The following is a 15344-nucleotide window of genomic DNA, read 5'->3' as shown; positions in this document are numbered from 1 at the left end:
TTCAAAGTTACTCAATGTTACCGATCTGGGTAATGTTACTGGTAGCATTACCGGGAATATTCCCACTTTTGAGTAAGTTACTGGTAACGACCCATCACTAAGCCGGCGTATCTTTATTTGACGTTCACGCGCATTGTAATATGCCTACTTGAAAAATAATCTTTATAAAGACATAACTAAATGCATACAAAATGCTGACAAGCGAATCGATATCACCTTTTAATAATTCACTAGCCGATTAGCCATCTGGTGTTTCCCCAGAATTTATACCTAGTTTAATTTTCCACCTGACTCAATCAATGTCATGGTGTTGACCCAACCGGGTCTCTGTATACAAAGGAGGTTTGATAAGGAACTCTAAACGTGGTGCAGTACCGTAAGATGGTGTACCAAATGTCAGAATTTGGACACGGATGTTCGAGAATACTGCTGGTGGCCTTGAACGTGCTATGTATCGTAAGTGTTTTGATTAACAGCTATTGTTTATTTGCTTTTTCAAATCGTAGCGTATCCAATTAGTTTGTTTATAACTAATCTAGTTACGACATATTTTCTTTGTTCTTCGCTAAAACAAAATATCATGAGTAAACCCTTAGGTTTACTCATGATATTTTGGTATGATATATGATATTTCCCATTGTTGGGCATTTTTCTAAGCAGACACTTATGTCTGCTTAGAAAAATGCCCAACAATGGCACTTATACAAGGTGGCTAAAAAATAAGTGCATTCCCGTTGCCACGGAGGTTTTATACTGAGCAACTTTAACTATGGGACTAACCACGAAATCGCGAAAAAAAAATTACCCTCACCTAGAAAATGGACCAGCCAAAATGTATGAAACAGCTAAATTTTTTTTCGCAATTTCGTGGTTGGTCCCATAGTAAAAGTTGCTCAGTATAATCCCAAAAGCTCCCTGGCAACGGGAATGCACTTATTTTTTAGCCACCATGTATAAGCTGGTTATGATCTTATGATCGAATATGACTATGACTAGATAAGCACAACTCCAACTTATAAGTTCAAATTGAGATTCTATAGAATCTGCTCTTGCTTATCGCTCTAATAAAAAAAAACTTGCTTGTAATTTCAACAACCTTAAAAACTATTTCACTGAGCTGCTGTATGGGGACCGTGAGCTGGCATTTGACACTTACGCTAGCGACTGCGTGATCGCGATTGCAGCTCATGGTAGCCGTACTGTTGGTTCTTCCTAAAAGTTCATCGTTAGGTCACGGCACTCTTCATCTTCGGTTTCGCCGTGGTCGACACCCGCATCCTCCACCAATATGGCGAAGAAGAGGCAGCAGGCACCTACGTGGGCGACATGCTAATCATTGCCGCCTGTACACTGCTGATCATCATGGGCATTTTCGGCATCATTGCGGTTTTGAGGAACAGCGTCAAGTTGCTATACTTGGTAAGCTTCTTAGCGAAACAGGAATGAACAGCCTGCGGTTTTTCCGGACTGATACAACCTTCAAGAAAAGATCAGCTACCTCCATCTAAAAGGCAGTCACTTACAACCCTTAGTGTTGCGGGTTTCAATGGGCGACTTACTATCTTTTTCCTCGTTTTCTCATGACTGAGGGTCGCGACTACATGAGGTCATTATTTTTTGTACCAAGTCTCTCCATTGTGCAATGTTTTCCGCCATCCCAATAATAGGCGCCTGTGTTGATCCCTGGCAGGCCTACAATATCTACCGAGCGGGTGGATATCCACTACCCCGCCCTCCATCCACCGTGCCAAACACAAAGCAAGTGTTCAAGTTATCTGGCTCACATCTGGCCACGTGACGTGCCCAAAGTAATTAAGGATCTGCTGGAGGCAAAAATGTTTGATAAGCGGCACTGGACTATTAAGCTACATCTCTTCAAACTACCTGTATTAGAATATCTCTTATTTTCTAGATTCTGCGTTAAGTTAAATAACGTTTGTGAAATAGTGATTAGTATTTAGTTACCTTGCGATACAGGATCATTAAGGTCTGTACATCAATAATAGCCAGGGATTAGCCTATTCAGGAACAGCCGGCATACAACAGGGATCAAAATTGTGCGGAATATTTCTTCTTAAGTATGATACTATAGAGTAAGACGGTGGGCGGTAGGCATCAAACGCAGTTATTAGGTATGAGTTTTCGATGAAGACATCCTTATTTAAGAAACTTAGAACGTTAACAGCACCTCGTTTCCAGTACGTTGGCTTCCACGTCATCCTCATGGTGATGGAGGTGATGCTGGCCATCTATGTGGCGCTCCAGCGTTACGGGCTCGAGTACAAAGTCACCAGCTATCTGAGGGAGGACTTCTTCCGCAACGTTACTGGTGAGGATGTGGGGACACATCGGCAGTATTGGGAGTTCTTGGAGGCTAACGTGAGTTTGTGGTTTTTGTTCTGTCACTCAATTCTACCAACACACTACAGCTACCAACAGATGGCGTTACTATACCTATACTCTTAGTACTCTTACCATGATTACTGGTTCTACATCTCGCTTACGGAGTTGCAAATATCAGCTAAATATTATAAAAGTTCCTAAAACTGGCAATGATTCACAACAGTGCATGGTAAAATACTCGGAGAGAGAGATCGATTGTCTTGTAGGAATAAACTTAAAGAAGCTGAAGCACTAACCTATGACAAAAAAAGTTTTTTATAAAAAAAAAAATATGTTTTTACCGTATTGTTATACTTAAATGTTACATTTCTAAATAAAGGAAAGTGCTAAACTTTCAAAAAAAAATCTGCAAAAGCGACAGCTAATCCACAGTCTCCATATAAATGTGAACTGATATAGGGATCATTTCGATGCGAGAGGTATAATAAAACCTCTCAGGTGGGCCAGGGGGAGTAGCTTGCAGATCCCTCTATTATACACATTTTCTAATTTCAAAATTATTCCTCTTGTTTTCAGTACGAATGCTGTGGTCTGAACGGGCCAGATGATTACCAAATCGTGAACTCGCCTGTGAGCGTGGCTTGCTGCCCACGCGCATATCGCTCCCGCACCGCTGCTGTGCAGACGCAGCTCTACCGTAACTGTCTCAAGTAAGTAGGTATTAAGAACTTTGAACCTTCCCTAAATAATAAAAATATTGATGCCTTTAAGGATTTGCCACACTGGATGCGTTCTGCAGTCAGCGGTCAGGTCAAACCCGCATTATGTATGAAGAACATTGTCAATTGACAGCAACCTTTGAAGTTGAAGTTTGCCCTGACCGCTGACTGCAGAACGCATCCAGCGAAAATCCTTTATAAAAAAAATGTTGTAGTATAAAATTAGGAAAATCTAGAAGTGTTCATTATTAGTAAACCTTCCCGCACCTTTAAAGGGTTGCCACCATAATATTTCCTTGACCTCCGTCACATCCTCGTCACATCCTTGGGTTAAGTTGTAAGTGAGCCACCTACGTTGTTTTCTGATTATAACTTTGCTTGAATATAGTTAGATTACCCATTTAGTGATATTATGTCCCTTCTTAACATCTTCTTCCGTACTAAATATCACATGAAGAAAGAAATGTGACATTTGGACCAAGTTCCTAAAAATTTCACATCACATGGTGACCCTGCCAGCGTTGAAAAAAATCAACCATTAGGTCCGGCACAGGAGTGGCACGACAGTATCTCGCCCACGAGATAGACTATCCGTCCCTCTCTAATTAACACAGTGAGAAAAAGACGGGTAGTTTACCTATCCCGCGGGAGAGATACTGTCGCGCTACTTTTGCGCTAGGCCTACAGGTACACATAAAACACAGACTGATTGAATTTTCAATGCAACGCATTCCGTTTCTAGTATCAAGGCCTTCTACACAGAAGGTTGCGAGGACGCCATTTTGTACGCGCTACGTGACTCGGCTGACTGCATGATCGGCGTCGCCTCTATGTGCTTCTGGTTTGAGGTTAGAAAAGTCAAGTTCCCATTACCACACATATAAAAGAGCTATTCGCTCAGTGCATGACTGTGGGATAGAATAAGTAATAGTATTATCATACAGAACGGCCACGCACCGCCCACTCATAGTGTTGTGTTCCTGCCGGTGAGTAAGGTTGCGAGAGCTCAACGAGGGTATGGGGATGGGGTGTTAGGGTCGGCAACGGTGACCGCTTACCATCAGGCGGGCCGTATGCTTGTTTGCCACCGACTAAGTATTAAAAAATCTTCATATTTTAATTTTTCCAAAATTAAGCTAGACTTTCTGAGCTAAATATTAGTGTTAAAATTACTTCGGCCCGGTAGGCCATTGCCTGCGTTAATAATATGAGCAAATACTTTTAAAGATGAGAGAATATATTTATAAGATATTATTCGCTCACTCACTCGAACAAAATTACCTAATAAGATATTAATGTTTTCAGGTGACCGGGACGGTGCTGTCATTGATGGTGGCTCACAACCTGAAGAACAGGGTACAAGTTTACAAGAAAACTGTTAAATATTAGCTCGCAATGAACAGAGAAAGGAACGTATTGAAAAACTTTAAATCTGATACCAATTTGATTTCAGTATCATCAGGCGCAATCTGTCCCATCGCACCAGGTCTTTTATTGATAACTGTAATAATAGGCACTGGTTATCTTTCAGAAATACAATGTAATCTATCGATTTATAAAATAGATAAAACGAGTATCAAAAAACCAAAGCCCAAAAATACATAAAAAAGGTAAAAATCTATAGAAAGTTGTGAAGTCTTGCACAAAGTCAATGCGGCCCACAGACCAACCCCAGGGTTTTCTGTGATGCGACCAAATACGTGGTGGGGCAGATTACGCACGTGATTAGGATTTTTGGAATAAAAAGGTTTCAAAAAGATTTATTGTACTTATTTCTTTTGTATTTCCTAGGTTTATGGTCATACAACTCATACATGGCTCTCTAGGGGGCATGTCGGGGCACGACAGTTAGTAAAGTTTGCAAATAAATCAATAAATTTTCGACTTGTCAGAATAAGGTATTTGTACTTAGTATTTATAACCTGGTATTTAATCATAATGACGCATGATTTTAATTTGTTATATCCCTCACGTCGAATGATGATTCTTATGTATCTTAAGGGGCTTACTGACTATCAGTCCGCCGGACGATATCGGCCTGTCAGTTGTTCGGAACTGCCAAATTTTTGTTCTACCTGACAGGCCGATATCGTCCGGCGGACTGATAGTCAGTGGGTCACTTTAAGATGATTAACTGTCATTTACATAGTATTTGAGTAAAAATAAAGCCTGACCAGAAATATATGATCATTGTCAAGAGGGCGCTGACAGTGACAGTTCAGTTTAGTATGAAAAAATTAGTTCCAGTTAAATTCCGCAACATGGCGCGTGATCATATATTCCTGGTCAGGCTTTACATTATTCTGAAACTCCAAAATTTCTTGATTTATTCAGACTGACCAACCGACCAAATAGTTTTTTTATCATGTCATCTTAATATTACGAAAGTAATAATATAACTAACTATGCACATATATTACAGCGACAGCTAGCTTGCTAGCTTAGATGCACTATAGGTTTATCACTTGCGATGTTTTTTTTATACTGCGTTGGTAGAAAAATCATGATTAGGTTCCATTTAGGCCGAAAAGGTTCAATTTAGGCCGAAAATAAAGACGCCAGTTAAAAAGAAACATTTAAATTAGACAATCTTAAAGTAGCTTCAACTTCTATTAGGGAACAAACTTTCGAACCGTCTAATCTAAGGTAGGTAGAATATAGTTTTTAATACAGTTGCTCAAAAAGTGCTACTTTTCGTGGCTGTTTAGCGTGCGGAAAGTTGGTTTTCGCGAACTAGTGCTTTTTACTTTTCCAATTTTTTTTAAATTTTTACTTGTTCCAATTCATGACTACTTCTTGATGAGTGTTAATATTAGTTTCATTTAAACGTCGTAATTAACATAAAAACCTACTGTTAATGTAAGAATACGAAAAATATGCATATTTCATATTTTATTACTTACCTCTTCATCATTATAAGTATTATAACACGTTTATTTTTTAATGTTGAAAAACCGTTCTTAATAAGTTGTCTGAATGGAACGGAACGCCTGTCAAAGAAGAGGCGTATTTTCTTACTGCAAGAATGTTTTTAATTTCCAAAGGCAACATTCGATATTGTTTTTATAAATATACGATACACAAATAATCATAAATAACGATATTTAGGTAATAATAGTACAATGTTTTAATATTTACAATTGTTTCTGTCTTATAGAACATGCATTTGAAAAAAAAACTTTCATTGAAGTGGGGTTCAATAATAATAACAAAATCAATTCTAGTCGAATAAAAGCTAGAAAAACACTTCTTCATAATGTCAATGTCAATGATGTCACTGAATTAATAATATAAAAGTTTCGAATTCCGTTCCTTACTTGTTGCTTTTCTTATTTTTTCGCAACTGTATTAAAAAACGTCGTTCGATACACTTGCGGAAATGTCATTCTTCACTCGTCCCGAGTCTTGCCACTCGCCTACGGCTCGTGGCAAGATATCTCGGTTCTCGTGAGGTAATGACATACTTTACGCACTAGCATCGAAATGTACTATTTCTTAATGAAAAAATATGATGGTATATTTCCGTTTTTAATACTTTTGACCCAAAAAATAATCTCTTCAAAACTAGCGGCTCTGTGAGCTGTAGACCTCGCGAGGTCGAATCCGCTATTTTGAAAAAACCGGACTCGCCCAGCGAGGGTTCCGTACTTTTTAGTATTTGTGGTTATAACGGCAACAGAAATACATCATCTGTGAAAATTTCAACTATCTATCACGGTTGATGAAATACAGCCTGGTGACAGACAAACGGACAGACAGACGGATCCGTTTTGACCCTTTGGGTACGGAACCCTAAAAAATACAGAAACTAAAATCCATATACCCATAACAATGGAGCTTGCTCACACAATTTGGTGAGATTCTTATGAGAATCTGTTAAGAAATGAGAAATGGTTTTCCTCTAGGTCTAGTGTCTAGCATACTACGAAAGCATTTTTGCCTAAGTTGAAACGGATAAAAACCATTCAGGTACAGTCAAGTTCATATATATGTATACATTTTTTCACCTTATTGCAATGGATTAAGGTGCAGAAATGTATACATATTTATGAACTCGACTGTACCTTCTGTAAATCTAATGGAAATGCAAAAGACAAAAAGGTACATACCTATACAGTGTGGAAAAAATTAATAGGCCCTGGAGGGAAAGTGCCTTAAAACCTTCATGCAGTTAGCAGTTAGCTCATTTTACTTAAAGGAAACATTCTCTTATTAAAAAAAATAAGCGAAACTGCATTGACAGTTTTTTTTTTAATTCGCTTATATCATATATATCGCCTGGGAATCGATCCGATTAATAATTAAAAAAAAAACTTTTGGTATTTTATTCCACTAGTCGATACAGTTCGTTAATGTTAAAATTTATCCATGAAACATTTGGTCTTACACTCGTCAAAACGTTCATAAAATCGAATATTTAGTATTTTTTGAATTTTTAGTTGTCTCGATTCCCGGACGAGTGAAGCGAAACTTAAAAATCTTTGAATGCAGTTTTGTTTATTTAAAAAAATAAACGCATGTTTCTTTTGAGTAAAATGAGGTAACTTAAGGTTTTAAGGTACTTTCCCTCCAGGGCCTATTAATTTTTTCCACACTTCCAGAACATGGCATACTTTCAGGCGGTATTGACGACACGATACATTCCTGCGGGCTAAGCACGGTCTCATTTTTATCGCCTGTCACCATGCCTGTTACGTTCTAACAAGTAAGTAAGTGCGAAAGTGATAGGCATAGTGACAGACGATAAAAATGCAACCATGCTGCCACCGCTGCTCCATTATGAATGACAAATACATACCTTAACTAATTGGCAAACGACAATCAATATCGAAGAATTCATTGCAATAACGCAGTACTGTCAAACTAGAATAAAATGTGTTTTTCAAACAACTATAAACCTTATATCAATGAAACACGATCCAAACAAACCGCATGTTTAAATTGGTGCTGAAAAAACCCTAGAATAAATGTGGTTCTTGCGGACCACGAAAAAATGACATAAAAGCAATAGAAATTAATCCTTACGTTAAAGGGATAAAAGTCACAGTGGATGCAAAATTAGTTGTGTCTCAGAACAAAGACTGGTGCGCTACTGATAAAGACAGACCCTGATGTGTGGGGAAGTGGACACCTGGATTCTCACGCTCTATATATTGCCACTTGGTGATGAACGTAGCGGGTAGCAGAGCGGTTTATAAATAGGGCAAGGTAGAGTCATACTAAGCTAACCCTGCAGCGATTTTGATAGCACAGATGGTGCAAGTGTTATTATTTTAAACGTCATAATTTCATAGAGGTTTGATAGAAATGAATAATGAAGTTTGTGCTATCAAAATCGCTGTAGAGATAGCTTGGCCTGTTTCTAGTATGTAGGATGTCATGATTATATCCTCCATATTGATCCTCAAAACGGTGCTTTGTACACACCAACGGCAAGAAAAAGAGAAGTTTTTAAAATACAAGAATATTGTATAACAAAAAAGTAATGATCAGTGAATAGATGCGGGATTGGTAGAGGCTAGACTGCAGAGCCTTGAGCACCGTAGAAATGTAGCTTGTTTATCGGTATTCTACAGGATACATTTCGGGGAGTGTGCGATGGGATTACATAATCTAATCCCCCATCTCCATTCTGCCACCGTGGGACAAGACGCGGACTTGCGTTTCACCCTTACGTCGTTACTCTGCCACTGATTCATACTAAGCGCTATGCATCCAGCTTTATGATGCGAACGGCTAAGGAGTGGAATTCACTTCCTGCAAATCTATTCCCAGTCCACTATATCTTGGATCTTTTTAAATCGAGTGAATAGATATCTTTTAGGTAAGCATGATCCACCCTAGACTGCATCAGCACTTACCATCGGGTGAGATTGTAATAAAATTTTAATTTGTAATTAAAAAAATATATAAATTACCCGGGCTCCCGTGTAATGTAGCGAAACGGTCAAGCCACATATTTTGATTTGGGTGTAGAGTTTGTGAAGTTAGGGCTTGTAGAGTTAGGGCATGTAGACTTAGAACCTTGGCTCTACATGAGATCTGATAACTTTTTGACAGTGCGAGATATATGGTCGTCTTGGCAACATTTTACATGAAAATGTTTCTGCTGGGACTTTTTGTAGGTTACTTATGACAATCTTCCATCCCCTAATTTAAAGGAAGGGGGATGATAAAATAAAAATCCTGAAATACGTATTTTATTATTTATAACAAAGAGTCCCTATATCAATTTTCAGACCTCTGGCATCATAATTTACGGAAGTCTCATACAAACTTCCATCCCCTAGTTTAAGGGGTTGGGGGGGTAAGAGTTAAATGTTTTAGGATTTTTTTGTTGTTTGTGTCCTAATACTAGCTTACATACCAAATTTCAGCTTTCTAGGACTTCAAGAAGTACTGTAAGAATTTTGATGATCATTAGTGAGTAAAGGCGCGATTCGGGAAATGAATTAGAGATTCACTGGCCGTCTCAACCGCTCTTGACACAGCGTTGCAACAATCATCCGTCAGGGATGCAGTGGCCATTGATGATGAAATATGAAAGCGGCTGGCGCTTACGTCGCATAGCGCCGCAATAATTTGAAGGGTAATTAATTAGTTTTAATTCCAATATTAATTGGAGCGGCGTTAATAATCGCGTAAGCGCCAACCGCCATAAGGTACCTTTAACAGTGGGACGTCACATATCTTTACTATTTCATATCTAGTGAATCTCTAATTCATTTCCCGAATCGCGCCGTAAGTGACGAAATCGGAGTTTTTAGATATCAATAAAATTCAAAGTAATAAAGCTATAATGCAATTGAATTTTTTTATGTTTCATAAGTCCACTATTGACATCATATCCTGAGAATTTGTTTATCTGGTATAAAGTTTAATATTAAATATTCAGGGGCCTATTTTACAATTAAGCTAGTTATTAATTTAGTTTAATTTAATTTAGTACAGTATACATTTTTTATGTAAATAAATGCTAGAGTTTTGAATGATTCACGGTTAGTTTCACTAGACTTATATTGACCGGGATATAGACCGTGATTACCTTTTGTATTATTTGTGAGCTCCCGATATTTCGACGCAGTTACATGCATCATGTTCACGGGTGACTGAACTCACAAATAATACATACAAAAGGTAATCACGGTCTATATCCCGGTCAATATAAGTCTAGCAAATAAATGCTTTCTAAATGTCTTGTATTATTTAAAAAAATAAACTTGAAGTGATTAGGTATCTAAGATTTGATATTGATAGATGTAAGTAATTATTCATCATTTGAACATGTGACATGATTTAATCAAATCCTCAGTCAGTAACATAACACATAACACAAAAATTAATAGATACTTCATAAATATTCGCTCCGCTCGCCACCAAGCGCTCCTATAATCACCCAAGGGGTCGTCAAATGCAGATGATCGATACGATGTCCATAAGCCTCACTTCCTTTGGTCTCGTCCTAAGCTTCGGACATCGGTCACTTTGGCCTCTCGGCCTCCGCTAAAATGAAGTCCCGCAGCATACGCTGCATGAAGTTTTTCCTCACGTTATTCAATATTACATGTATCGTAAGTATTTTGTTTGGAATCAATATCTAATTCGGGCGTAGCGTTATCGATTGTTTTGTGATGTTATGGTATTACGTGTCCATGTTACGCTTTGACTGAAGGAGGTAAAATAGTTGCGGAATGTGGATGCATGCATTTGCTTTCACTTTTATTCGGTTTATTATTATTTGCTTTTACAACTGCTTTATTATAAATATTGTATGCAAAAAAAACTGTTCAAATTTCCCTAAAGCTAAAAATGACAAAAGTTCAAAATCCACTTATTTCAAATTTCCTATTGTCGCTTTCATGTTTTCTCTGTTTAAAATCTAAAATGTATGTTTTTTTTTTTGATATTTGTTATAGTTGACAAAAGGTAAGCGAATATAACCCTTCTGAATATATTGTCTCCAGCTCTTCGGTCTCATCTTAATGGCGATCTGCGTGATGAACATGCGTGAACGCAAGAGCCGCCCCGACGAACAGGCGGCCTTGTCTCGAGGGGTGCTGACTTTCCTTTTGACCCTCGGCTTGTGTCTCGTCGTCACTGCGGTGCTGGGCTGTATTGGAGCCCTTCGGGAGCATGTGAAGATATTATACGTGGTAAGTAGTCTAAGTACCGAGTCAGATGCGAAAAAGTCTGGGACCTGGAAGAGTACCCTGTGGAACTCTTTTTTTTAAGTCGTTATAAAGATCGAGGAATCTTCTCACACACACATACATTATCTTATTTTACATTTACTTATAAGAATATCTAAGATAGATTCTGATCTTAGAATTTGTCTGTATACGTTACTTTATATCATCGAACGAAGCTTCAGAAAGTCATAACTGATAAGTGGAGTTGCCTGGTGTCCTTGGGTTATCGAATCAATTAATATCGATCGTCAATTGGTATTAGTAGTGGTGAAGGTACAGTCAGCAGCAATAGTAGCGTATCAGACTATGCGTCAAAATGTAGATTCTCGAATTAAAACAATATTTATAACTCTATTTGTAGAAAATTTAGACCGTGTAAAATTCTTTTGAACGTGATCTGTAGATATAATTCTCAATTTGGAATGGTATTCGAGGGTGCCATGAGGGAGCCAAATACTTTTGGCGCCTTTTTCATCCGCTACAATAGACGCTGACTGTACACTACACCTACTGACCATGATGCTTGCTGTGTAAAGTATATTGTTCTGAATTTAGGGTTTGAGCAATTTCAAGTATTCAACGAATTCATATTTGTATTGTAGATAGTAAACGTTTTCTTGTTTACTGATAATCACAAATTTCCTAGGTTTTAACAATAATCTTTATATGTTTTACTTTCAGCATGCCTGCTTCTTCATATTCCTCGTATCAGTGGAGGTTGTAGTGGGGGTGGGGGCAGCCGTGCTCAGTGCCTGGGTGGGAGGGGGCAGCGAGATGCGCATCCAGTTCTACCGCAACGCAACGATCGATGATGAAGTTGTCAGCCATCGGAACTATTGGGATAACTTACAGTCAGAGGTAAGATTGCGTTACCTAGTTGACAAAGTATTACTAGTGACTCTATGAGCTGTAGACTTCGCAAACCCCTATGGCTCCACCATTTTGAAAAAAATCCAAAAACTGAACAAAAAAAATCTGTAACTCTAGAACCTGCTCACAAATTTTCACGAGAATCGGTTGAGAAATAAGATCTGTAGTGAAGAACATCCCGACATACGAAATAATTTTTGCCAAAGCTGGAACTTGCTGAAACGAAAAACTTCGTTCCGCTTCAGTAATTAGCTTAACACCGATATCCTGATCCTGAACAACTTATACGGCGGATAGGTGTTATACCTATATTTCATCAACAAAAATATTTTCAAATGACTATAGAAAATATAGGTTAGGTACAGGTTTTTACTACTTCATCAAAAATTCTTAGGATCGAAAATAACTTTCGAGAAATTAAATTAAAACCAAGACACTTTGTCAATGTTTCTAATGGACTTTCAATTTCAAACTAAGTAAAACTTCTGATATCGATTAGAATCAATGCTGCGGCGTCGACGGCCCTCAAGACTATGCCATCATCCACCGCGACATCCCACCTTCGTGCTGCGCCCGCGCTCATGGCCTTCGAGATGGTGGTGCTCGAAAACACCTTCATGGTACCTGCTTGGCTGATCGGAGTTACTATGCAAGGGGATGTGAAGAGGCGATGCGACAGAAAAAAGCCTTGAAAGGAAACATCTTCATTACTACTGGAGTTATATTTGCTTTGCTAGAGGTGAGTTAAGGAAATGTTTTAGTACATACTAGAAAAACCATTGACCATCTAATAAGTATTTTTAGGGTTCCGTACCCAAAGGGTAAAAACGGTACCCTATTACTAAGACTCCGCTGTCCGTCTGTCCGTCTGTCACCAGGCTGTATCTCATGAACCGTGATAGCTAGACAGTTGAAATTTTCACAGATGATGTATTTTTTTTGCCGCTATAACAACAAATACTAATAACAGAATAATATAAATATTTGAATGGGCTCCCATACAACAAACGTGATTTTTTTGCTGTTTTTTTTTCGTAATGGTACGGAACCCTTCGTGCGCGAGTCCGACTCGCACTTGGCCGGATTTTCTATCTTAAGATACCTTATATTTTGGAATTGGAAAGCAATTTCAAAATGTATATTGCATGGTTTGAGACCCTTTTGCTATTATTGAAGTATCTACATACCTACTTAGTAAGAGAGGAAGAGTTGTACAATCATCGAGCGAATGTGTCTATATTTCTGACTAGCAAATAAATAGCTACCTATAGTTAGAAATAATTGCGAATTAATATATTTTTATTCATTTGATTCTACAGTTAGTCTGCATCATATTGGCGATGTGGATGGCCAGAACAATACGAGCGGAACGTCGAAAGCTTCAGCAAAATCTACAAGCACATTTCGAAAACTAACAATCAGCATCGCATTTGCATAAGTAAACGTTTTAGAACACTATTATGTTTGTGAAGACATTTTTATGTAGAATTGTGTACGATTGAGAATTCACTCACACTTTTGTATTAATAGCAATAAGTATTTTTTTAAGTATTTTCGATAAGTATCTGAGGAGGAACTTATAATTTAAATTACTTATAATAAGTGTTGCTGTTGCTATTATATTTACTTCAGTCAATCTAATAGCAATGAAATTAGCCGTGTTTATTTCTGTCGAATGATTTTAATTGGTAATAGTTAAAATGCACAATGAAATTGAACTTCGGGTGCTGTCACGGTAGATGTTACCTTTTGCACTTGAAACGTACAACAGTTCTATGAACCGTAGCTGTATCCTGTGATAATAAGTAGGTTTAAGCAAATCAGCTGAGGCTATAGAGCCACATGGGACCAATTATGTAAATCTAGAACTAATCGAAAACACGCATATTCAAACTAATCTCTATTGCCATTCTCTGCTTCTTCAGTACTACTTGAGTTGTATGTTTCTCAAATGGATTTTGCACTTATGTTATATCTGATGATAGTTCTACATATTTATAGTTAATAGTTCTACATATTTATAGTTAGTAATGTAAATATATTTTTTCGTCGCATCGGTGCATCTCTCAATTAAACAAGTAGTTGTAACCGATGGTTGTTAAATAGTTACCATTATTAAAATATTCACTGTAAAAATATACTACTCTTAAATTAGAATAGATTATTATAATATATATTGATTAGTGCACTTTCGTTTATGAATTGAATGAAGTTAATACACTAGATGCACTAACTGTTTCATAATATTTTTGTGTAGAAGAACTCATGTTTTCATTATCTTTATTTTAGTCAGTGATTCTATAGTAAGTAGGACTCTCTTCTAAATGTCAATAGTATATTTAGAACTATACCTAATTAGAAATCAGCAAGCTAATATTCATTTAAATTTTATCTTCGAAGGGGAAAGTAAATTACGCCAAATGTGACCTTATTGTGTAGGTCATCAGTCAGGTATCAATTCAAAAGGATTATTTAAAAATGCCATAACAGATGTTAGATTCCCGTAGTGCATGATTGATTCTAACCAGTCGCACTATGCACTATAGGTACATAGCTTTACCGTGTAGCAAACGATCGAATACGAATTTACGTAGTTTAAGTCTTATGCCTACGATGTTGTGAGAAATGTTGTTTGGTGTTACAAGGTATGTTACAAGGTATGTTACAAGGTATGTTACGCGTTGTTTGCTTGCTGCGCGCTGTATATTATAGTGATCTTGCTTGATTTGCAAAATACTTATAGAAAAGGTTGTATAATTTGTAGATGTGAGATTTTTTGGCTAATTTATTTAACTTAAGTACGTGAGTTAATTTTTATTTTAGTTAATTGTTTAGTTAGGAATTAATTATGTTTAATGGTACACTAATTTAAAGCAAAATTTTTATTGCATGACAGGAGAAAGCCTTCGTCTCTTTCGTACAGCAATTAAGAGTGACATATATGTATTATATATTTCTTTCTTTATGACTGGCCGGGTATAGTCGTTATCTTATGATGTTTTGTAGATATATGTATAATTATTTTATTTTATAGGATACCAGAAGAATTATCAATTCCATTTCTGCAATAAGGTGTTTCATCACAATTTCTCGTAAAAGGTGATATTACACGTAGGCGATGCGGTCCATAAATCTTAAATTTCCACCAAGGGCCGTAATGTATGTACGAAATTAAGCAGAAGTTTTATTTATTTCCCTTTTTGAGCTCATGTTAATTAAGCCC

General features: G+C 37.3%; 2 protein-coding genes across 3 annotated transcripts; both read left to right on the top strand.

The window, feature by feature from the left end:
• The first annotated feature begins 287 nt into the window (after positions 1-287).
• On the top strand, positions 288-4458 carry LOC134742572 (23 kDa integral membrane protein-like). Of its 2 annotated transcripts, none has more exons than XM_063675785.1 (6): positions 288-456; positions 1231-1419; positions 2200-2379; positions 2920-3040; positions 3805-3910; positions 4368-4458. In XM_063675785.1, exons 1-5 carry the CDS (start codon positions 382-384, stop codon positions 3876-3878), a joined length of 639 nt encoding a protein of 212 aa, XP_063531855.1. In that variant the 5' UTR covers positions 288-381; the 3' UTR covers positions 3879-3910; positions 4368-4458. The 2 variants fall into 2 exon arrangements, with proteins under 2 accessions (XP_063531855.1, XP_063531854.1); XM_063675784.1 differs by having other exon boundaries at positions 294-456; positions 2920-3053.
• A 6024-nt stretch (positions 4459-10482) lies between these two features.
• LOC134742571 (23 kDa integral membrane protein-like) lies at positions 10483-13714 on the top strand. The gene is made up of 5 exons (XM_063675783.1): positions 10483-10633; positions 11027-11215; positions 11933-12109; positions 12621-12860; positions 13441-13714. The coding sequence occupies exons 1-5, from the start codon at positions 10571-10573 to the stop codon at positions 13534-13536; spliced, it is 765 nt and encodes a 254-aa protein (XP_063531853.1). The 5' UTR covers positions 10483-10570; the 3' UTR covers positions 13537-13714.
• The last annotated feature ends 1630 nt before the right edge of the window (positions 13715-15344 follow it).

Source organism: Cydia strobilella, chromosome 6 (assembly GCF_947568885.1).
Source record: "Cydia strobilella chromosome 6, ilCydStro3.1, whole genome shotgun sequence".
Lineage (NCBI taxonomy): Eukaryota > Metazoa > Arthropoda > Insecta > Lepidoptera > Tortricidae > Cydia > Cydia strobilella.
Note: the sequence above shows the minus strand (reverse complement) of the source record. Positions and strands in the feature narration are given on the sequence as shown.

Coding starts and splice junctions, on each gene's coding strand:
- LOC134742571 (XM_063675783.1), top strand. CDS start 10,571: ATGAAGTCCCGCAGCATACGCTGCATGAAGTTTTTCCTCACGTTATTC. Junction 11,216..11,932: donor ATGTGAAGATATTATACGTG/GTAAGTAGTCTA, acceptor TTTTACTTTCAG/CATGCCTGCTTCTTCATATT. Junction 12,861..13,440: donor TTATATTTGCTTTGCTAGAG/GTGAGTTAAGGA, acceptor TTGATTCTACAG/TTAGTCTGCATCATATTGGC.
- LOC134742572 (XM_063675784.1), top strand. CDS start 382: ATGGTGTACCAAATGTCAGAATTTGGACACGGATGTTCGAGAATACTG. Junction 1,420..2,199: donor GCGTCAAGTTGCTATACTTG/GTAAGCTTCTTA, acceptor CCTCGTTTCCAG/TACGTTGGCTTCCACGTCAT. Junction 3,911..4,367: donor CTATGTGCTTCTGGTTTGAG/GTTAGAAAAGTC, acceptor TAATGTTTTCAG/GTGACCGGGACGGTGCTGTC.